This window comes from Phalacrocorax aristotelis, chromosome 8 (assembly GCF_949628215.1).
Source record: "Phalacrocorax aristotelis chromosome 8, bGulAri2.1, whole genome shotgun sequence".
Classification (NCBI taxonomy): Eukaryota; Metazoa; Chordata; class Aves; order Suliformes; family Phalacrocoracidae; genus Phalacrocorax; species Phalacrocorax aristotelis.
In genome coordinates this window covers 20,195,030-20,219,950 of record NC_134283.1, presented here as the reverse complement: position 1 = coordinate 20,219,950, position 24,921 = coordinate 20,195,030, and the positions used below count along the sequence as shown (strand labels likewise).

The window sequence follows — 24,921 nt, the reverse complement described above, 5'->3', positions numbered from 1 at the left end:
GGGTTCCAAAACCTTATTGCAGGTTCATAGTAGTAATAGTGCATAGCAGTGATGTCAGGTCACACCTTCAAATAGTAATAATTGTTGATGAACAGCCCCTCTGTAAGGTCATAAAAAAGCAGCAGTGAGTAATTATTTGCTGGCTTGTAAAAGATTTGATCTTTTCCTAAACGTCTTAAATAGTGTGAGTCTTTGAATATACTGCCAGGAGTAACACTATTGGTAAGTTGGCTGTGACTGTGAAAACAGATTCAGGGAATGTACAGAACGTTTATTTGAAATGTAATAAAGGCCCTGTTTAAGGTTGACACCTCTCCAGTTACAGAGTGTAACAGTAAAGGAAAAATGTCAAGGCTAGAAGGGAAAAGTACTCACAGAACTGTCAATGCCAAGAGTAAGGAGCATGATGAAGAATACCACAGCCCAAAAGGTAGATCCTGAAAGAGTTGAAATTGCCTCTGGATACAGGATGAAAACTAAACCAGCTCCTGAAATAGAAAAGAAAAAGGAAAAAAAAAAGTATTTCTAAAGGATGTTTCTTAGCTTCACAAAAGTGTTCATTATAATAAGATAAATTGTGAATAAGTGGACTTTTACATCAGTCCACATCACACGCTAGTAGCTGTTTAAAACAAAATTTTCATTATACCAAAAATATATCCCAAATACTTTAATAATATATTCACGACAGTTTTGTGTTAAAACCTCCCACCCCCACCCCCCCGAGCTATTTTGTTCTTTTTCATGTCTAATAATCTTTTATGGGTTTCACAACCTCACTAGCTATTTTTCAACTATGTAGTAGAGAAGGAACCCTGTGGATGTGGACTCCACTGTTTGGCAGGAGAACTTTCGGACTGGTGAGAGATACAGGAACTGAAATCATGTGTGACCTGTTACCAGTGAAAGGACTCTACAGCTAAGCCTAGCAGAACCATCCAAAACAGTAACCTATGGCACTGAACAGCAATACTTTCACAAGGTACTGTGCGGTGGTAAATGCCTGTTTGTTGCACAGGCTGAACTTGTCAGGGGCAAGAGGCTGGGGACCCTCAGTTTGGTAGAGGTGAGATGAATCAATATCATCTAGAGTTCACATTTCAGGAACACATGTACACACAGTTTTAGTTCCAAGTAATTTAATTCAGGCCACTTCCATGAGATTTTCACACATTTGTTTGAAACAAATATAAACACATTTGCAAAGAAACTGTGGACAAAAAGTGGTAAAGCTAGTATGAAATTCACTTCCTACCTTCAGTGGCTACATCCTCAATTTTAACTTTGTGCTCATGAGCCATGTAGCCCAATATGGAGAAAATTGCGAATCCTGAGATGAAGCTTGTGACACAGTTAATGGTACTAGTCAGCAAAGCATCCCTAATGATGGAGAGAAGACAGCCCAGTGAAAAAAAACCAACACTTTAAGAACTAGATGGGAATTGTCTTATAGTGATAGGAAGATTCTTGTTGAAATGCTAATTGTGCAATTATCCTGATGGTCAAAAGCTCGTATCAGCATACTATGCTAGGAAATTACCTGTTTACTATTTTGATTTAAAAATGAGTTTTGTTCAAAAAAAATCAACAAAGCTATATTAAATACTAAGATATTAAAGAGTAATGTCATCATCCTAGTTGCTAGCTGTAGCATAGCAAAAGCACGGCCTGAAGTGAAAGAGCCTTACTGTTCATCAGTTAATGTGAGCAGATGTTCGGGGTATTTTCAGTGCATTTTTTAGCAAACTGTGCTGCCATTGAGATAGCACCGGATAACCATCCTTAATCTGTAATGAGGTCCCTTCATCTACGAAGTTGACTTGGCTTTTGTAAAAAAAAATACAACTCTTGTTCACCAGATTGTTACAACAGTGAATTTAGTTTAAAGGTTAAATATTATACAGTGTGCATCATGTAGTAATGATTGTACAAAGTTGTGGTTTTTAATCAATCTGCCATGGTACTATGATAGATGCATGAGTTTTCCTGGGCATTACTAATGCCTATTACCAAACTTAGTTTGAAGATAAGTAGACCATATGTCTTTAGATGTCTACCTAATCTGCACAGTGTCTTGCATGTAATCTTTTGCTACATATGACGTTTAGAACAGAGATCATGGCTCTGTGAACATCAGTAATGCCAAATAGTGCTTTAATAAGCAGAAAGTAAATATGATTTCCTTTTATCAGTTACACTACCCAAAAACGTAGGTGCCATAAGCCAAACTTTATCCTCTTCCTTATATTACTTTATTTTGATAACATTGAAGAATTTATGTAGTGCAATTCTTACAGTGTTTTCCTGGGGGAAGGCTGCAGGATCAAGAGAGACCAGGTTGGACCCATAAACTCAAATTCTTTTCAGTCATTAAAGGAGAAACTTGCTCGATATTTCTCACTGGTAAGATGACAACAGTATTTCTTGTTTCCCACACTTCAAAAACATTTTTATGCAAGTGAAAAACGCTTCTTTTCACTTAGGCAATAACTGGATTATGTGATGCTTATCTCATTATAAACTGAGCTGAGCTAGCTCTCAGCATTTTGCATGTAAAACTAGATCATAATTTAAGTACAGATTCTCATATTTTCTGGCCCTGATTTTCAGTACTGTTACCCTACCTGACATTACTGACACTATTCGTCTCAAGGAAGGTGTGTTGAAGAATAGATAGGACAGTACAGTGCCAAGTCATGGCCTTCATTTGGAAACAGTGCTATTTTCATTTGTTCTGTTTAAAGAAAGCCTTTTGAACAAAATATATCATCGCATTATGGAACTATTTGACCAAAAGAAGGATATTTGTAAGTGTTGTAAATGCTACTGAATTGAAGCTTGCTTTTATGGTTAGAACTAAAACACAGCATTTAATAAAACTACACATTACTCTTAGAGGGAAGGCAAGGCTTTTGAAGCAACATGAAACAAATATAGTAAGGTAGGAACTAAATAATATGATTTCACATAGAGTCTGAGTCTGTGGTGCTTTCTTAGTTTCAAGTGGATTTTTTTCCATTTCAGAGCAAAATTAGAATACAGAAGAAAGTTATATAGGGAACTGCTATGAGATTAATGCAAAATTATTTGCAGAAGATGGTAAATATTATTTTGGAAGACTGCTATGGCTAGCATTTTAACTGAAGGGTTATCAAACCTGGTAGTATTACCTACTGCAAATAATCAGCTGGCAACCTGATGTCGCTCTGGGTTTAGTACAAAACTCTCTGAAGTCAGTGGAAGCATTCCATGATTTTGTCTTTCAATCTGTTTAAAGCAGTTCAAATCTATATATTTTCTTGTACCTTTTCACTTCAACATTTTTTTCACCATCCTTCAGTTCACAATGTATTTATAATACATGTACTTTCTGAATTTATATTTAGTGGGAAATTTGTAAGTGATGCTTGTGTCCATTCCAAAAGGAGATGTTTACAAAACTTCTAAGTGTTGGAAGTTCTCAGAAGGTGCAGAGCACTTCTGGCTGAATTTCCATGGCGGTGACTCAGCAAAACACTTACAAACTGACTTGATTTAAAGTGCATTCCTAAATTGGAGCTCAACATAAAGTATCAGAAATACAATCCCAAAGCACAGAAACACTTCTGGAAACAAATCCTGCTTTCGTTTCTGGACCACTAAAATTTCATCTGGTATTCACTGCTGCTCTTAATGGTACTTTTGAAAGGCAAACACAAGCATGGTTTACATAGCTGTCTAAAGTCCAAACCTAATGCCATTCTCTTTTGCTGTACAGCAGATCTCTTGGCAGGTTCATGTTGCTAAAATTCCAGTAAGAAAGACAGTGTTTCAAGATTTGTCTTGGTCACTATGTCCACACAACTCTGACCATCATTAATAAATGAAGATAAAGAGATACCTCAGTACTTAATCCAGCTGCAGTTAGAGTAAAATTGTATAATCCTGAAGCAGTAAAGAAAGAAGAGGCTGTCTTACCTGTAACAGTTGTTGTCAAACTTGTTGTAACTGGCAAATGCAATTAAAACACCAAACCCGGCTCCTAAGGAGTAAAATATCTGAGTAGCTGCATCAATCCATACCTGTATAATGACACCAACATTGTCAGTGTCAGTTCAGTCCAAAAGATACATCAAGGAAATGCAAGAGTGTACAAGACAACTGGCTTTTGAAAAATGATCAACATTCACGTTTATGGGAGTATAAGTGCTTCTCAGCCCCCGTGAGATGCCACATGGAGCACAGTCATGGTCTTGAATGGCTTAACCCAAAATGGTAAGGGCTGAAGCAGTGGGCAAGTTCTCAGTGCAGGCACACTGCTGCCACGGTGGGGTATACCACTTGGGTCTGTACTTCTCAGCTTTTACTGAGTACTGAAATGATTACATGATTTTTCTCCTGGGTGACAGAAATACACTTCTAATAGTTCTTGTTCCAAGCTAGTTTGGAATGTACAACCAGAAAACTAAAAATAGTTAATGGGTCCAGAGTTACAGGATATTTTTTTTCCCATAAGAGAGCTTTCTTCATGGGACTGTTACTACACTTTACGTGATGCTTTCTTGTCTCAGAAGCTGAAGCATGACGGATATGCTGTCAGCAGAACCCTGCAGGTTATCTGTCACCTTTCCCATTTACTCGGAGATGGAGTTATTCCTGTGATAGTCATTAAATTTCAGTTTAGATGAAGCTTGGTCATTTTAAGAATTGTCCACTAGAGAATACATGCTTTTAATACCACAAAATTTTCTAAAGTGAACCCTTCAGCCCAACATCCACTCAAGATGTGCAGACAGCAGTCAGGAGCAATGCCACAGTGCTGGTCTCCTGAATCAGAAGCCTGAAAATAGTTTACCCTGGTTAATGAAGGTTTCACTTATTCAGTTGTTACACAGAGATATTTAAACAGTCATTTTCAACAAGGGTAATGAAGTCAGTGGAGTGAATAGTACTCGACATTTCTCAAAATGAGATCTTCAGTGTTTGATTAAACCTGCCAAGCGCTAAAGACTGTGAAAAGCACTGAATTTCATCTCCGTCCATATCTACAAAATCAGATTCAATGTATCTACTCATCTGCGGCTTTCTAACAGATCTAAGAAGTTTATGAGCTCCATTGCATTGGGATTTTAATGTTAAGCTTCCACATTTGGCCCAGTCGAAAGAAAGAGCTCATTATCCCATCCTAACATGCTATGTGAAAGCAGTTATGCTAGTGATCTCTTATTTTGCTTAACACAGATGATAGATGCTTCCAGCTACTGCCTGCTGAAGACTGCGAGCCATTTATTTGGCTCTGGATTTGTAAAGAAACTTAATTTTATGAACTGTTGAGAGTGAATTAGTTGAAAGATAATATGAAGAACAATCTATCATGCATTTACTGCATACCAGTGGATAGGTGGATATGATTTTTTCAAATTGCAGTGCTTATAGGGCTTTTAGGTATTATAGATCACTTTTACTAAATAGCAAAACAATCCTGTAAAATGAATTCCTTGCTCATTCCTTTTACATACCCAGTTACATCTTAATGTTCTATCTCCACATAATGGTTAAGATCAAATACGGTTGTACTCTCTGAAAAGTGTGTATTTGGATGCCAAGCCTCCTAATGTTTTTCTTGGTTTTTAAAACTTCCCATAACTTGTGTGGTCATCAAAGTTCCTGAAATCTTTTTAAACTATGTTTTGCTTAAACTATCACTAGATATGCATGCTGCCACCATAAGGCATTTGATTTTAGTGGTTCTTTAGCTTGTTTGTGTCTTGCCAGTAAAGTTGTACTCACACTTCCCCTTTCTTACTATTCATGCACCATTAAGCGTTAGCTTAAGTCCTATCAGTTCAAGTAGGAGGTTAGCACCTGCTGCCTGCCAAAGGAGTTATGCATATGCTTAAGTATCTGTTGAGTAAGAGTCTTGGCTCATGGCAGCTAATTAGGAATCAAATTGAGAAGATGAAGGTGAAGGGGAAAAAAGAGCGGAAACCAGAAATTCGTTTAGAACTAAGATTAAATGCAAAACATTCCATTTGTTATAACAAAGCAGGATGTGAAACAGACAGTGGGGCTGGTTCTTCTGCAGTTCATGCTCATGTTCTCCGTTCACTTCAGCTGAATGGCTTCTGGTTGGTGCATAGGCAAATACATTTTATGGTAGCATATTGGTTTTATATGCATTAAAAATGAAACAACAGAAACATTTTACAGGAGGCAGTCATCAATATTTCCAGCTTTCTTCATGGTTGTTTATGCCATTATAATCTTTGTGCATATTATTTCTTCTGTATGTGGATTTAAAGAATTACAGTGCTGTATGGAGAGGAAACATGTGCAGCCCCAGATGTTATATAACCTTCAGGAAACTTGTTAAGGTGTATGAAAGATTGTGTGTCTTCTCATGTATGATTTAAGTCTGTATTTAACACCAATTCCTTTAGCAGAACAGAACTGTAGCTGCTGTTTTACACAGATATTTAATGTATCCATTTGTGCAGTAGAGATGAGTATTATGGCTTTGTAGTTTTTGGACTTTCAGCAAAAAATATAGCTAGGCATTGGTCTAATTAAGAGGTTCTAAGGTGAATATTTTCCTCTCCTTTTCATAGAGATGCCCTTTGTGGATTCAGTGTTCCAAAAAACTGAGGTGTTTCAGAGCTTGCTCAGTGCTGTGCAGTACGTGGCCTTGTAAATGAGGCAGCCCTTGACACTGATTAGGATGCTCTAGGGTTTTTTAGAAGGGCATTGGCAGAGCCCTCTGTAGGTCATTCCTGTTTGTGACTTAAAATGTTTCTTTCTTAGATTCTTCATTTGGGAGAAAAAAAATCATAAATCAGAACGATTCAGGGACACATTGACACAGAACCGAAGCAGGAGTCTGTCCTTTGGAGCCTGAGGACAAAGATTAAACACACAAGCCTATTGCAGCAGCAGGTTCCCAGTCTCCAAGCAGCAGACAGGCTGATGTGACAATGCAGTTTGTGAAACTTCTTATAAACGATCTTTAGCCTTTTATTATTCTAGAGCAACGTTGTTGTTGTTGTTGTCTGAAAAATTTAATCTTTGAAACAAATAACTTTAGGGTCACCCAAAGAGCAGCTGCATCCAAATAGCAGCTGCATCCAAATAGTAAGCCAAAAAAAGAGCAGTGCACAGAATATCCTTCCAAAAGCAGAAGGCAGCTATGATAATGGAGACCTAGATTCTGAACTGATGCAAGCTGGCACAGGTCCATAGACATCTAGTTGAACTTGTGATGTTTTTTTTCCAAACAGCACTTAAAATATGTGAGAAAAATTTAAGCACCTCCTGTGTTCATCCTTGCATCTTTGTATTTATGAGTACGCATAAATATGAACTGCTTAGGTGACAAAGGTTGATGAAAGTCCCATATCTGAAGTTCAGTTTGACTACTCCAAAATGGAGTGAGATGGGGTCTGGGGTCTGATGATAACTTCTGTTGTTATCCAGTTTCCAAATTTAGTATTACAAAACCAAGGAAGGATTGTTTTGCTAAGAGTATATAAAATAGGTCTATATTAGAATACAAGATCTTTGTCTGCCTTTTTAATTATGCAGGAAAAATCAATATAGGATGCATAGGAAATGTACTGTGCAACTATGTACAGACTATGGACACCTCTGAAAGCTTCACATTTTCAAGACCGTTCATTTCCCTCTAGTAGAACTAGGTCCTTGTTTTTCAGTTTTGTAACCATTTGAATGGCCTTGTGACCCGTCCACAGAGATAACAGTCTTATAAATGATTTATGATATTTTTAGAATAGCACAGTGGTAAGATCAATTTGTAGTCACCAGAACATTGTCTTCATAGGTCTGAAATACTGGTGATTTCACGAGTTAGTGACTATACTCATAGACATTGCTTTACAATGGATGAAATAACTCTTAGTTCCAAGGTAGTCCACAATTTGAGTTGCTTTGGATATATTTAATGACAATGTCTTGTAGTGTTGTTAAATGATACAGGGAAACGTACATTACTTTCAATAGTAAGGTAAGAACTTCATATTATTGAAGATCTCATTTGTACGAAGGACCGTGATTAGGTGAGTTAGTCCTGACTTAGTATGTTTAGCAAGGTTTCCATAGGCCAGGATCTTTGTTTACCAGGCTAATGTTTAACCTAGTGTTTCAAAAAGCAAAATTTTCTTCTTGACGGCATTCTTAGTCTCTTAAGAATTAAATTTTTGTATAACTCAGTGTTCATGTTTAAAGGATACCACAGTTTACAGAGCGCACAGTCAAAGCATGGACTTGAATTGACTGACACACCTGAAAATGCCCACGTACAGGGTTTTTGTTGGTTTTTTTACAATGATGATGATAATAATAGTAATAATAATAACAAATTATTATATATTGATATATTTATTATTATACATTATATATTCTTATATATTATATAGAATTAGATAATATATATAATTATATAATATATAATTATAATATATAATTATCTATAATTATCTATAATAGATTATGATTATAATTATTTTGCAATCAGTACAATTTGGGTTCAGGCTGAGATAATCCTGTTATGGAGTGTTGGAAAGTTAGACTATCAGCAACAGTGGACTAGTGCTTATGCAAAAGCAGAAGTGTGGCTATATGAGTTGAGAAATTAGCTCTAATATTTTCAGTTTTAATAACAGGGGCAACAGACTTAATAATAACAAGGGAATGAGAGCAGAAGAGTACGCTTACCGTGGCTTCTTTCAGCCTTCTGAAATCTATGTGCAGGTATGCATTTATTCCATTGTATGCACCAGGCAGGGTTATTCCATGTATTAACAACACAAATAATACAACATAAGGCAAAGTGGCTGTTATCCAAACAACCTGCAGACAACAGAGATCCCAAAGGTTAATCAGCTGTTATAGAAGACTGAAGAATGTGTGAAAAATATAGCTGGCGCTTTCTTGGTTTTGTCCATTCAGCTTGATGGAGAAGCTCTTTATAGGACACCTTGGGGGAAAATGCTGTTACGTATCATGAGTCTTTATGTGTGTTTACAGATACCAGTAGGAGGCAGTTTTGACAAATAGAAGGCTTGGAGTGCTTATACCTCACTAGTGTGTGTTAGAATGCTGATTAACTGTTCAGCTATATATTTGTTAAGTAAACAAGTACAGTCATTGCCTGATGTTACGTGATTCTTTCATGAACGTGTACAAAAACATCTCAGATGTATCCAACCCGAGAATTTCTGTTGAGGTGTTTTCTGAGGGATGCCAAAGAGTAATTTCAAATTACTTTCATCAGATATTCCTTCTTTTATGGCATTTTATATCATAAACCCAAAGTATCTTAAACCATTGAAACATCAGTACATTTGGCTAAGAATAGGAGGCACATTAAAGACAAATTAAAGTCTTTCAAAATATTTTCTGGATGAGACCACTAATGTTGAATTGAAAATAATATGCTAATAAAATTTCCAGTTGGAACATCACACAAGCAAAACTTGTCAATAAAATAAAGGCTGAATCTGGATTGTGTATTTCCACTGTACATATATGAAAGCCTCTTGCATGGTTTGGTCCCCAGAGATCCCTCAGAAGCAGTGATTTAGTCTCCTGCTTTCTAAAATTAGGAGGCTTCTTAAAGGAGACAAAGAACATAGTTGAGATAGAAGGACAATATTAGCTCTACCTTTCCTGAAGTCTTCACGCCTTTCCACAGACTAAAGAAAAGAATGATTACCACCACCAAGAGGCAGAGGGAAAGTTGCCAGCGAGGCAAGCCAAGATCATGGATTCCACGGCTTTCATGCAGGTGCAGAACTCCTCGCCTACATACCAGATACACAGAAACAAAGCAGAGTCACTGGGGGAAAAAGGGTTTTACATATCTCATCCTGTGGGCAACAGAAATGGATGCTGCACTGCAATAGTAGCTGCCCTACTGACATCGCTAACAGTGAAATCTGTTTCACGAAGCCATGTATTGTTCTTCTTCCCACAATAACTTTATGTTCTCACTGGCCCATCAGTGCCATAGTGCCATAATGACAGCACTCTCTTCTTTCCTTCAGTGGAAGTGTTTGGGGATTTTGGCAGTCATTTGTTGATTCTTGCTTGAATATTGAACAGATCCCCAGAGAATTGCCATCCTTGGAGATTTTAAAACTTGGCCAGTAAAGGCCTTGAGCAGACTGATTTACTTTTGAAGTTAGCCTTGCTTTGGGTAAGGAGTTGTATTAGATGGCCTTCAGAGATCTCTTTCCACCTAAATTATTTTGTGATTCTAGATAAGTAAACAGCTGGCTTCCTGCAACTTGGGCAGTTCCAAAGTTACTTTCAATTTCTTTTTGAATAAGCTATTGTGAGGCTTCAAAAACGTGGTTGGATAGGAAGAGCAACAGTTGGTAAATTTAAATTGGATATAGTGCTCTGTGTTGTTCACTGAGCTAGTGGCATGGTAGCAGAGGAAATTTTGTTGCTTACCAGGGCACGCTAGTTCTTTTGAGATCTAAGTAATGAAATAGATTGAAATGGAGAAAAGCTACAATTAGAGTTGTCAAAACACTTTGTATGCAACAGGCACAGGGATATGGGAGAGATTTTGTAGTGGATCTCCCTTGCTTTAACTCAGTTCTATGCTATTGAAGTGTCTCTTGCTGCTTCTTCAAACCTAAAAAATGCAGCAATATTTTGCTTTACTGAAAGCTGCAATTGCAAAGAGGAATGGCATTGTGGCTGGAGCCCTGCAAGAGAGGAGAATTGCAGAGCTAACCCCTGGTTCTGATCTACAGGATGCTGGCTCAGGGATTCAATTTCTTAGTGTTTCAGTGCCCATCCAAATAAAATGGTCATGACCTTCCTTGTCTCCTCCTCTTTCCCTATCACCTGTTATTTGCTATGCACTTTTTGGGGAAAATAGAAAGCTGATCTCTATTGTCTTTTCTTAGTACCATGATAGTACAAACAAATTAAATCAAAAAAGCCCATTTCACTGGAGGACCTTAATGAGTTTTATGAAGATAACTACTTTTCAGAGAAACTGAAGTACTGAGTGATTTGCCCTGCATGACTGCAGACATGTAGAGACTAAATCCTGAGGAGTATAATTCCAGCCTTACTGGCTGTCTGCATACAATCTCTTAGCAGATAGATGGTTTTTCAGAATTAACTGAAGCACTTGTCTTATCAAGTCAGAGATGCGTGAGATAGTTGAATAAGTTCCAGGACAGGACAAACCTGTGTCAACTTAAATGGGGAAAACAGAAAAATGTCTCTGAGGTGCTTAAACTGTGGAAAGATGCTGGGAAAATTAAGGCCCATTAAGAATGATCCATCTAGTAATACGAAAGAGTTGCATACAATTCGCTTTTGATTCCTAAAGCATCAAGATATGATCAACTAAGAATTATAATAGTTCTGTTTCTGTAATTTCTCATGTTTATAAGAAATGCTGTATTTTTGGATGGTTCCTGTGATTTATCCCAGGCTGGATAAAAGCTACTTGTAGAAAGCATCCTCCTAAATTAAGCAGCTGATCTGTTCCTGTTGCACTGTAAGGCAAGTGAGGCATCAAAAGGGTAGTGACCATGTGCTTGTGGCATATATTCGAGAATGTTCCTATTTAGAAACTTATGCATTTAACTCATTATACACCAATATAGCTATGTAACAATATAGCTGTTACCTGTGGAAACAGTAAAACATAGAGGTAGGCTTCTTGGTGTCTAAAAACCTATCCTCTTTAATTAAATGTAAATAAATAAGTAGGTCTCATTCAACTTTTGCTTAGAGTGTGAGTGAAAGCTACTTGTATTTCTGCTAATAAAGCATAATTTGCCAGAGGATCCCCAGGTGTAAGTGAATTCTGGGCAGGGATGTCTGATTCCATTCTAAACTTACCAGCTTGGGCAGTGGTATCAAGCACACAGCGGAAGCACCACAGGCTTCTGATCAGAAAGTTTGTCCAGAATCTTGGGAGGGGTTCGGCAATCCGTGCTATCACACTTACACTGCTATCGCTGTCAGGGCTGGATGTTGTAAAGTCTTTTGGATTATGATGTGTAGATGTCTACTCAGAAAAATTGAATCTGATCTTACGTTCTTTGTGCCCATATAACTTTTTATTCTTCTTGCCCAGATATTCGTCTGGATTTGTAAAGAAGCCTGCTTCCTTGTGTGTTTGCTTTCCAAGAAGTAGCTAGCAATGTGTCTTAATGTTTGGAACGCTTGCCAAAACCGCCATTTCAAATGTGGGATTCCCAGGATTTTCAGGAGAATGTCCATTCCAAGAGTTCTGCTCCCTTAATCAGGGTTAGGGATCATAAAATAGGAGGAGAAAAATACTTTTTTAACCGGTCAAAACAGCTGTGTAACTGGGCAGCTAAGCAAGGAAATCTTTGTGACAGCTGCTGTTTCTGAGCTGTAATTCTGGTGGGGTTTGCTTTCTTTTCCTCTTTTCTTTTTTTGTTTTCCTTTGTGACCTTTGAAGATAAGTCACAGAAGCTTTCTGAAAGATGTCCTTTTAGAGAGTTGTTGGCAAGTAGTTTGTGAATATTTACCTATTAGAAGCTACATTTCTGTTCCAGAGGTACCATTCATTAAGTATGAATATCTAGTGCTAGACTGCTATTTAGGTTAAGATGTGCTGACAACTGAAGAGACGGAGGAGAGAAGCAGCAGCCAAAGTATTAGATAGACTAAACCTTCTTGGTTTGAAGGCCATAGCTCTGTAATGTTCTTTGAAAAACAATCATTTTTGGAGAAGGACAAATATAAAAACAACTTTGCATTCATCATATTCGTCCAAGTTAGCATACATCAGTGATGCTACAGAAAATCCAGTTAGCTCAATTATGCCACAGATATTCTTGTTTCACATCAAGGATTACTTATTTCAGGAGGAGCTGAGGCTGTTTTTAGCCTGTCTCTGTTAAGGCAGGTTGAGTCATAAATCCCTGACTGGCTCCTTTAGATGATACTCAGTCATTACCCTTATACTGGCCACAAGGAGGAAAATGTGAAGAGATACTGCAAGATTCCCCATTCAGGAAGCTTTGAGGTCAAACACCTGAATTTTCAGCCTTTTGGTACTACAGCAGAATAATACAGTGTGGCCAGCATCCATTCCTGAATTGAGGTTGCCTTCACTAACTCCAGGATTGTCCCATTTTCAAATGCTATAGAGGTATGTACAAAATGGCATAAACTCATCTTTCTTAAACCCCTAAGCCAGGGAACCAGAGGAGATACAGAACCAACTAGTGTCAGCTTCTGTTGTCTGTCAACTTCTTTAAATTATGTCTAAAGCCATGGAGAATCTCTTAAGTAAAAGCTTCTGAAAGTGATCCTTGTTTTATAAGTATAGTGAAGTTTGTCCAATTCTGCTAACAAAATAAACTCTCATAATTCACAATTCTGAGTCAAAGAGAAAGGAAAAATCAGAGGCAGTATGACAATTAGAATTAGTATTTTCCCTGCAGAGTGTTGTTATTGAGAGAAGAATGAAAGCAGATGAGAAATACGTGCGAAAAAGAGAAGAAAATGTTATGGGGGAAACATTGAGAATAAACACTAACAGATGGAGCTGACAAAGTAGAACAGGGACCTATTATATTATGCTGATCAAAATACAAGTGGTGCTAATAAATTGTTTAAGCTTTCTACTCAGTGTTCTAGCAATATTTAGTTAGTACAGCACTAAGAATCAAAGAACATGCGCTAGAGGTAAGAAATTAAATATTTTTTTTTTATCAGGGATTTGTGCAAAGGAGCCTGATTTATGCTAGGACCACTTTCCATGTAAGGGAGTGTAAATTACATTTGCAATGACTTTGTGACTGTACCTCACTGTAAATACGGGTCCCAAGAGTTCCTGCGAGAGGAGCAGGAATGTGAAGGAATTTCAGACTGAAGCTGCATTAAGAGATTCTGGTTTCTCTCTTTGGGAGACGACTTCTGGTCCTCTCCTCCCCTGTGCTCTCTGTGGGAAGATTCCCCTAGTTACCCAATAACCCTGGCACCAGTTCTTGCCTTACTTCCCCACTGCATTCAGCTAATGGGAAGTAGTTCACCTCCACTGAAATCAGCAAACAGCAATTTGTTTGCTGGTACCACTGTCTTCTGTTTTGTCTTTGTGCAGCACTTGGGTCCTCTTTGATTTGGTGTCAGATTGCAAAGAGCTAACAGGAAGCCCAGCTGTTTGGTATTCACAAAGAAACCCTACTAAAGATAAATTATTGAGGAAGCAGGAGGGAAGCTGCTCAGTGGGACTCAGTAAATGAAGGATCCAGTGATCATTCTGATAATAGGAAATGTTGGAACCACTAAATTCTTCTCTGTGTTCCCATCTATGAAACAAGGATTATTATAAACCTTTGCTTTGTCTCCACCCTGAGCAATTCAGATCATACTCTTTATGGAAGTGGTGAGTATTTGACTATAAACAGGGAACAAAACCAAAGGACAAAGAAATGCCAAGGGTCATGATCTGAAAATCACTCTGTATTTTGTTCACTCCAAAACATTTAATCCATAGCCAGAAAAGAGGAGGAAAGAGGTTTGGGTGTACAGTTCTCCTAGATGTTTTTGTCAGACTGGTTCTTTCTGAGGAACTTCTATGGAGCCTTTTGTATTATTCATTGCTAGGGAGATTTACATGGTTGTATTTTGGAAATTTAGAAGTTTTGTACAAGCAGATCAAGTTAAAAAGTCTTGGAGTAGGCCTTGTTTTTCCAACCCTAAATCAATTTTAATTTTAGGTTTCAATCCAAATATGATTACACAGCTCTATAGGCTCATTCTTTCTCTTTTTATTAAAGGCAGAAGTTATTTGTGTAAGTCTGATATGATCAAGAGAAGGGTGTCATTCATCTAAACAATTTTTAGATATGTCGTATCAGATTTGTTCGGCTTGCAAAAATGTCAACTTATCAGCAAATTAGTATGTCAACTAACAAATACATTTGTTAGTTAACATATTAAGTACTTCTAAAAACTTAAGTACTTCTAAGAACTTCCAAGTACTTCTGAAGGTTAGTACTTCTACAGGATCACACCCAAATGGCTTGCATAGAGTAAGTATCAGCAGATTGGTGAAGATATAAATAGATATAGACGTGGTCTCCTGAGCTCTGTTCCCTATTCTGGTAGTTAGAATAGTTTTTTATGATTTAAAATTTAATGCAAATTGTAGATTGAAGATGCTAAAAGGACTGACAGTGTATACAGTGTGCAATCTATAGAAATTAAATTACATACTTGATTTAGAAGGCAATTTGAAGCATGATAATTGTACTTAATTAGAAGGCTCTCCTACATGCATCTCTTGTGTTATATATTTGGGCAGCCATAGTTCAGTTGTCATTGCTGCCAGTTTCCTTCAGAGAATACAATCCAGTTGGTTCATTTATCCATGGAAGGTTAGGTTATCGGCTTTAAGCAGCTGTGGATGGAGTTCTTTTTACACAGAGTTTGCCAGTCTCTCCAGGTATTTTCACATCAGGTACAGCACTGCTTAAATTCAGCTGTACTGTTTCCGCAGCACTTTGCACCTACAAGGTGAATATCCACAGCAGTGTGGGGTGGAGCTTGTGGTACAAACCCTGCAGACTTGAGCTGGCTCCTTGCAGACTGAACACCAGTGTCTCCTCACTGTAGTTCTGGGGCTAGGGGTGCAACGCAGAGATGGCAGAGTGGTTCCACATGAAGTCAGCAAAGTGCAACAGGGTTAGCCTGGTGCAGACTCAGCTCTGCCACATATACAGCTGCTGTCTGAGCTGCTTGTGTGCCTCTGGGTGCTCTGTAAAGAGCTCTGGGTATGGCAGCTGTGCAATGCGGAAGGATAGCCTGGCTCCAGGAGAGTGCTCCTACAGCCAAGAACACAGGAGGGTGGTGCCGAGCCATCTGATGTGCAGTGCTACAGGCGCACTGCATACCTCTCCCTCGCCCTGGAACGCTGGGCACGCTTCACAGGCATGCCGGGGGCTCTGCAGCAGCCACCTTGGGTTCAGCTGGACCTAGTCGCTCCAGCTCTGTTGGATACTGCATTGTCTTTTGCCAACACCTTTGTTGTCTTGGTTTTTTGATTCTCAAGATATTTCAGCTCCCTCTTGTGTTGGAGAACGGAGCTATGTAATGGGCTTAAAGCTACATTTTGGGAATCACAGGATAATTATCAGTGGCACCCTGGTTGGCATAGTTATTATTTGTACCAAATGAATTGGAGGTTTTTTTGTCTTTTTGTTTTTCTTTTTTTTTGAATCATGATAATCCTGAAATTATATGTGGCTGCTAGGACTAAACTCTTCATTCATTGAGAACATTTATTTTAACTCACTTAAGTCTTTACCCAGCTTAATTCTCTCATTAACTCAATAATTCCGATCTCCCTTGCCATTTGTGCCACACTTCAGCACGCTGAAGTCTGCAAAGCACTCTGAAAAACGAGATTTTCAAAATCTGCTTTAAACCCATTACATTGAGATTTGCAGAGAGAATGGAAATACTTGAATTTAACCCCTCTGGAGATCTAATGAATATAAACTCCTGAAAAAAAGTTTATTGTTTGAGGATACATGGCAAAACAGTTTGAGCACTTGTGCTCCCATCTGGCCCAGTCCCTAGTCAGCAGGTTAAACGGTGCTTCAGTCAGCATTCTCAGTGGGCCGTGCACTGCCCTAGACAGGAGCTTCATGAAAGAACAGCCCTAGACTCTCCAAATAAGCTGTTGAGATGAATCTTGACTGATTTCAGAACAGTTGCATGGGAAGACACACAGTTGCCAGAAGAAAGCCAGCAACAGGAATAGGCCCATGCACCACAAACTGAGGACCACTGACACATTCAAACAAATTAATGCTCACTTTATGGTCTGACATTGGTTGTAATGCCGAGTCCTTTACACAGTGAGGTTAAGTTTGTAAGCTTTTCGTGAATTAATGCTTCGATGTGAGAGTTTTGGATGAGCAAACACTTCACCTATAGGAAGCAACACATAAAACACTAGTGGTGATACTATGTCAGTACAGTGTCACAGAGGACATTTGATGAGAAAGAGGTGAATACAAATGAATGGGTGTTTAGATATGTGCAACAACTTTATGGGCTTTGCCTTGAGCAATATGTGCAGGTGGAGATGTTCCACAGAGAAAGGCTCTGCTTCTGCTTGCTAGGATTTGAAATGCAAGGTAATATGGGGGGGTGCTGCAGCACTGACCTCAGCTGCTGTAATTATTGCTCAGACCCTACTACCACTATACGATTCTGTATGTAAGCATAAGCAGTTAGAATTCCTCCTACAAGTTAGCACAAAACAAGCCAATTGTTTGGCTTGTGTGCAGCATAATATGAAACTCTTGACATTTGCAATATCTCATAATCACCCGCTGCAAATTTAAGTTGGCAAAGTGGCCTTTCTTCCAGACTTCTGGACTTGCTACACAACGGTGTGTTGTGGTTTAGGAATAATTTCCACGATGCTGTCCAAAGCCTAAGAACATGTGTATGCACTTATATGGGTTTACTTCCACTGTACTTGCATTTAATTTCTTGTCTTTGTGTGTAAATAAATGGTCAACAAATGTGAAGATGTAAACATATGTGAAAACTAAATTTCAAAGCTGCACATTTGTGTAATAGCTGTCTTTATTTTATGCACATAAATACTTGTACCAGAAATTTCTGTGCATTGAGTCAAAAAGAGAAAGATTGAATTACTTAGCCGAGACCAAAAAGTCAACACAGTCAAAAGGTAAATATATAATGTCTAGTGATGCAAATACGTTAGTCTCAGACTATGGATATGTAAACAATGCACCCGAACACTTTGTAGATACGCCTGTGCAGTTAATATAGAATTGATTTCTAAAGCAGCTTGCTTATTGCTATTTCAGGAATGTGGCCATAAATTTCCCACATAAAGTATTTAATAATCTACCTGATTCTAAGCCCACTAAAATCGGAGGAGTTCTTGTGTTACATTCAGGGGATTTTCTAGGGGTGAAGGTACAGAACCGGGGTAGAATTACTGTTAGTCTTTGATTGTGTGATCTCTATGAAGGTAAACAGACGACTGCTACTCAACTTCAAACCTGTCAGAAACATTTGACAACTTTTCTTTCAATTAAGATGCAAAAGAGTAAGTCTAGATATCTAAAGAGGTTCTTAATTTCTTGTTGCTTACAAACTCTCAAATTAGTTTATAAGGTATGAATGTTGCATGAAGAAACCTCTTAAAGAAGCTTCAGATATATTCAGTGGAGATTTGTTGTCCAGGGAAGTGGTATATCATTGACATCTGCTGATTTTGTTTAGCATGAGCTTAGAATCTTTTCCTACCAGATCTGATCAGCAGGATATAAGGCTATCCACTCTCATTAGTTCTTGCCTGATTCAGTTCTTAAGCATTTACAAGCAGAATTGCTTATGCTTACTTTTGAAACGATGTTTGCTCTCTTGTGGGTGAGGTTGCTTCGCAATCGTTTTATGGGGATAGGTTCCTGCATCTTCCTTTGGAGCACATAGTGTTGATCACACCAGCTGATGTGCTGCTGAACCATGTGGACCCTTTGGTCTGTGGTGGTATTGCCTGTGAAGACCCATACCCCAAAGCACAAACCTGTTGGTCTATAAAAGTTATCTTTGTTGTATAGGGTGAGGGTTTTTCAGGGTATTCTTTGTTCACATACTCCTTATAAATTTATGTTCATAAATTAGACATAGACTTCCATGTCTGAACATTGTCTTTATTCCTTGTTCCTAGGTAGCTTACTGCAATTACTGACATCTGGGCAGACTTGTGAATTCTGTGAATTTCCTTTACTGAACCTGGCATGAAAATTTCCCTGCAAAAAAATGTCTTATTTCTTACACAGAAAGAATGGATTATAGGCCTGAGAAAAAGTACTATCAGAAGAAAATAGCCATAGCTCAATACAGTTGTTGACAATTTTACTATTTTGTTTAAAAAATTGCCAGGATTTGTTCCTGCCATGTTAATGTTGATGTTTTTTTACAGGCACAGTACCTCATGAAAAGAACAGTGCTTTTATTCTTCCAAACTGGTATTTTTTAATTGTCAGCATAAACGAAAACAAGATGGTAACAAACTTTTCCCAGACAAAAGAATGGAGAGAACAAATATAAAGTGTGCCTGAACTCAGATAAAGTATTTAAACAGGAGTGATATGGGTAGATAGGGGAACTTCTTTTTCAGTGATGCACTTGTGTTCTTCCAAAAAAATGTTTATAATGAATTATTTTAATCTACATTAAAAGGATAGAAGGTCCTTTGCATTTTGTGTCTTTAATTCCAAACCACTGAAGAGGGAAGCCACTAAAGTAATGTGTGTCTCCAAAGAAATGTGGAATTGACATTATATTCCTAACTGGATTACTCTTATGACTGACTGTTACTAGCAGAAAGGCACTGGTTGTTATCAGATTTTGGAGTGCTTGCTTTGCTAAGTTTGCAGTGTACAAATAGTTTCTAACTTATTTTAACCATCTCTAATGAGATATTGTAGAGGTCCCATTCCATCCTGTATTCCTGTTGTAAGCAACTGTCCTGCTGACGTCAGTGGCACCTTGGCCTGAATTAAGCCTGAATGACTGAAACTAGACTTAGTGAAATTAAATATTCTAGAAAGCCTAAGTGTAGAACCACTTCAACCTGAATTATTGCCCAGCTCTTAAGGCTTGAAAACAAAAGCCAGATATGTTTGTCAAAGTCTGCCTTTCACTGCCTTCCCTTGGAAATTGTAATTTGAAGCGATATCTTCCATGTCTGAGGCTTAGATGTTTCTCCCTGCTTTCCCTCCCCACCGAACACCGGACAGCTGAAAGATTTGGCCTAGATTCTAAGCAAGTTTTCCCTTCTCTCACTCAATGTAAGTGGTGAGAATCAGCATACTTCTGTTGAACTTAGAGGTGCCTTTCTTGAAGTATTAGGTGAACTGCCACATCAGAGTACTCCTGACCTCTTCCTACAGTTTATTCCTGTGCTGGTAGAGATACAGTCTGCTCTGGCAGCTGTATGGTTTTAGGAAATAACCTGCTCTAAATTCATGGTCAGGCCAGCTTTGGGTGAAGGAGTCAAGTCCCAAAGAGGAGAAATGTGTGTTTCTCTTAAGGGTAACCATAGCAGCTTTCTGCTTGTGGCCTGTTTTTGGAAGTACCTCTTTTCAGTCATTTTCCAACTGCAAAATAGATGTTTGGTGTTTCTGGTCTCCCTGCTTCCAGTTCAGCCTGTCCATCAGAAGGAACAAGTTTGCATATGTTCTTGATGTAAATATACAACCTAGAGAACCAAGTTCAAGCTGTACCATGTAGTCTTGAAGCTGGCTTAGGTGCTTGGGCATTTAGCATGCTTAACAAGTTTTCCATAAGCTGCAGTGTATCCCACTAATACACAGCAGCAAGTTCTTGCTATCCTGGTTACTGTGGTTGAAAACATGACCCCAAATACTCCATATTGGATGGTGTCCTGTATGCTTTGGTAGTACTGAGGAGAAAAATGGAACTTATTTTAACCTCCACTAACAAAATCACACCCTTTCTATGATATTTTTACAGTGGCCACCAGTACTATTGCTGTTTTCAGTGCCTGCTTTAATAATGCTAATTATTATACCCTATGTTGGTGCAGGGGCTGGGATTCCATAGGTATTCCACTGAATTTTCAGTGGCATAGTTTGATTACCCTCTGGTATAAAAGTGGCTGCTCTATTTGTTTGTTTTCTATATAGCTGGTCAAAAGTCAAAGTCTGAAATCTGCCATATTAAATCTATTGCCCAAAAAGTAATTGTTTCTGTTATTGCTAATATCTGGCAACACTGGGCAGCAGTAAAACCTTAAGAAAGTAAACATGATCATAGGATTTGGAAACTGGTGTCTTCATGATGCTGTTACTTAAAAACTCTTACTCATCCACAGTATTATCGAGGAAGGATTAATTAGCTATCCAAGTGATAATTTAGGATTTCTGGCTGTAAGGAATAGACTGACCTGACACAAACTATTCTGTCAGGAAATGTAGTCTCCCCTGGCAAAGATTTGTTGATTAAAAATGACTAATGGCAATCCACCAGGATGAATTAGGTGCGATGCCTACACAAACACTTGAGTCAAGTTCAGCAGTCATTCAAGCAGTAGTGCACTATGGTGTAAGGACGCCCAATATTCTTAAAGGAATATTCAGCCTTTACTTGAGGGGGTTTTCAGAGGGAGTGTGGCCAGTCAAGACCCTTACTTGAACTATTACTTAACAATATACTGCATCCAGAAGTGATGCGTCATGTTGTAAACTTATTATACTGATGCAAATTTAACACTACATCTTCACTTCTATTTCCTGACCCTGTTGCATATAATATGAAACTTTACAATGAGAAGATTTGTCTCTCCCTGTTATAAAAAGAACACGGGAATGAGATGGGTTATTTGGTATAACAGAAGAAGCACTGCTTTCTGAATTGGGCTGTCGTTATTAGGTTGCATTGGAATACACTAAAACTTTGCACAAGTTTGGGTCAACACCTGAGCTTTACAGCTGGATTTGATGAGCTAATCCAAATACTGGATAAGTGAACACAGTGTCCCTTGTGAATCCCTGTTTTTACAGCTGGGGAAGCAGATGTTATAGATTGTGTTACTTGAGTGGTTATTCTTGTCACTTTTGCAATACGACCTAGTTGCTAATAAGTACAGGGCCTAGGGACTTAATTACTGCCCCAAAATTTGGGATCAAAGCATAATGAAATGTCAAATTCCCTTTTTATTCTTACCTTCTAAAAACTGCACCTCCAATCTATTTCATGGTAAGGAAAGAACCCTAATATTTCAAGTTTCAGTGTACAGGCAGAATCACCACTTGAGCTGTTCCTCAGGTCAGTGGAACTAAATCAAAACATTGTGAATAGATTCTACCACTACCTCATCTGCTACAAATTCAAAATCATACCCCAAGCATGATGTGATAACAGAAAATGCGTAGAACCGCTTTAAATCATAAAGGAGCAAAGCAAGAATATAGGCATTGCATTTTGCTTTACAAAGTCTTAAGCACACGAAAATTATAAAGAAAACCTTTTTTAAAATGCTGTTCACACGAAAGTTCTGTAATAATGCAGTTCTTTCTTTGAAGATGCTGAATGTGTAACTTATAGTTCACTTCAAAGTTAGGTTCTTTAACTGTCTACATGTGTATATAGCATTTTGCTATAAATGATCTCTCTTTGCATTCGAATTATGAACACGTCATATTGTCTTCGTAAGGGCAGCAGATTTCTTAGCTGTCATTCTTTGCCACTGTAGTGAGTTCCTTTGAACTCAACCCCCCTTATTGTTTTCAAAGCACTGAGTTCAGTTTACCCAACCCCCTGCCAACAGTTTGTGTATCACTACTGATTTTTCACTGTGCTGTCTTCAGAGGAGAAATCGCAGCCACAAACGCCTTGGAGCTATAAACACAGACCTCAAGGTCCCTAATGTAACCAGGCATGGTGTACACACACAGGTTATTTATGGTAACAGTGGTGTCCCTTTATTTCTACAGGGTAGGACTTGCTGCTCAGCAGGTGTGTGCCCTGATATCCTTCTATTCCCAGCACAGAAATATTAATTGATTATTCCGATTAATTCAACAGCTGATTCAATTAGCCTGATGCCCACCCTTCTTTATCCTGATCAAATTCCATTTTCCCATGGAGATGCAATTATTTATACACAGACTGATATCTTTGTTTTATAGTTCAGTTGTTAATTTTAGACCTTTTTGGTTTTGATTCCAAGTGTTTGGTTTGAGTGTTTTGCCTGTTTTGGCCCATATTGCAGAATGCTCTTTTGCTTAGGAATCAGAAAAAGCCCATCTTTCTACAACTATGGTGCTCTCCTCCCTCCTCAGTGCTTCACTTCACTTCATTGAACTATTGAAGCAGATGAGCAAACAGAGGTCTGCTCTGAGATATTTTGCAAGCGGAGAAACAGGCCAAGTCTCTTGAACAAATGATTATTTTAAAGCCTTAAAGTCAGCTAAGTTTGGCAAGCAGTTGTCTTTGTCAGAATATTGCTATGTTTCCTTGCCATGGCAAAGTTGGTGCAAATAAAAGTGGCACATCAGGGAAGATTTGTGTCTTGTCCAATTCCATATTGCTCAGTGGCAAGTATTGCGTTTGTACTGGAAAATCCAAAGCTTGCAGAGTCAGGAGTCTTAACCACACAGGAATACAGATCAACATTGCAACTGCATTTTAACCTTAGTCCTATGGTTATTTTACAGGCTGAATGCTAACCTATTTTACCTTCTGCAGGAAACACTCTTAGACATAGAATTTTGTATAAATAGCAAAGTCAAGTCCACACTTACTCATAAAATTCAGCTGCGGGAGTGAGCTTGTACTTCGAGTATTTGGTACCATTGCCAAGCACTGATGCATTGAAGAGTTTGGGGTCTGTACAGTTTGGGCTGTTCCAACTGTTGTCACAGTTTGTCCAGGGGAGTTCAAATGTGAATGATGAAAATAGGTAATAGAGAGACCAAGCTATGATAACGTTGTAGTAGAAACCCACGTAAAGAGCTATGAGTATCACTGCGTAGCCTACACCTAAAGACAAAGGAAAACCAGATTATACATTGCATTTTACATGCAACAGTATATGCAAACACTGTAGTTACACTGAGCCATCCGTGGCTGCAAAATAATTTTAGATCTTCAGACCAATAAAAGGAATTTTTGACATTTACATACACACATGTGGACACAGTGTCACTGACCTTAAAACAAAAAATACATTAATGATTTTGGCAGTTGTTTGTCAGAAAAAAGAAATTAAGCAATGCAATGTCAAAATCTGCTATTGTACAACTCTGTTGCTGATTTTCTTCCAATGCAGATGATTGCAAGCCCACGTTGCGAGTGAAACTCACTTCACCTTCATAGTGTCAGAGTCCTTGGCAACTTCTTGGAAAAGTAAACCTCGGGACTTGAGTGAAGTTTCCTATGCCTCACACTCCCATCCTGAGCTAGTTTGGAACAGACACCAATTCCTCTCCTGTTTCCTTCCCGTTGTTACTCTCCAGATTGGCTTCCATCAGCTTTTAACTAGGTCCAAACCATGCATCAAACAGTCTGTGCTGTTCCACTGAGGGGCTCAAGTGGTTCTTGAGCAGGCCAGTAAATATTGGTGAATATCAGGCTTGGGGATGAACTGTGTGTGGGCCTTCAAACCATTTCATTATCTCCCCAGGATTACAGAATCCCCACTGTAAGCATTCTCTTTTGACTTTTAACTTTTGTTTGGTATTTTTGCATACTGTGAAATGTGCTTGGAGAGTGCCTTCAGCAAGAGACCCCCAGAGAGTGCATGTCTCCTCATGAAAATGGACACAATCCAGTGGTTTGAGAGGAAGCTTTGGTACTAACATCAGAGCAGAACAAGTTTGTTGCCAGAATTGTAGAGGAAGCTTGCTTTACCTTGGCTTATATAATTCTTCCTTTACTCTGTTCACAGCATCGTTCTCGGAATCCTACCCCAAAGTTGTTCACATTACGTATAACAGGTACAGCTACAGCTGTTTCATGACTATCGTCACTGTACTGTCACAGTAACCTGCACTGTAAGTCTTTAATTCTAATTTTCTTCAGGTTAGTTTTTTGGGGACACTGCATCAGAGGCCTAGCAGTTGGGGGTTATTAGCCTTTCATATTTCTCAATAGAGCAAGGCAGTAGCACACTCTTTGAGTATTAATCCTTGGTTTAAAATTTGCATAAGGAACAGATGCGGACCCTGAAGGAGTAGGCAGTTCAAAGACTGCTGCATATACCAAAGTTACTCTTTGCTCATCAGGAGGATTTTTATACATAGACCAGTTTGCTCATCCCTAACATTGGGGAAAAGATTGTGAAAGTAAAGATGAAACCGTATCTTCAAATCCGCATGGCTTAAATGAATCCAGTAC

General features: G+C 38.4%; 1 protein-coding gene across 1 annotated transcript in view; it reads right to left on the bottom strand.

Annotated features, from left to right (window-relative positions):
• Nucleotides 1-24,921, bottom strand: part of SLC6A2 (solute carrier family 6 member 2) — a 72,043-nt gene that overhangs the window by 22,093 nt on the left and 25,029 nt on the right. Inside the window, 6 exon segments of the mRNA XM_075101633.1 lie at nt 376-488; nt 1,256-1,380; nt 3,958-4,061; nt 8,707-8,841; nt 9,656-9,794; nt 23,328-23,565. Coding sequence (XP_074957734.1) covers nt 376-488; nt 1,256-1,380; nt 3,958-4,061; nt 8,707-8,841; nt 9,656-9,794; nt 23,328-23,565 — 854 coding nt within the window.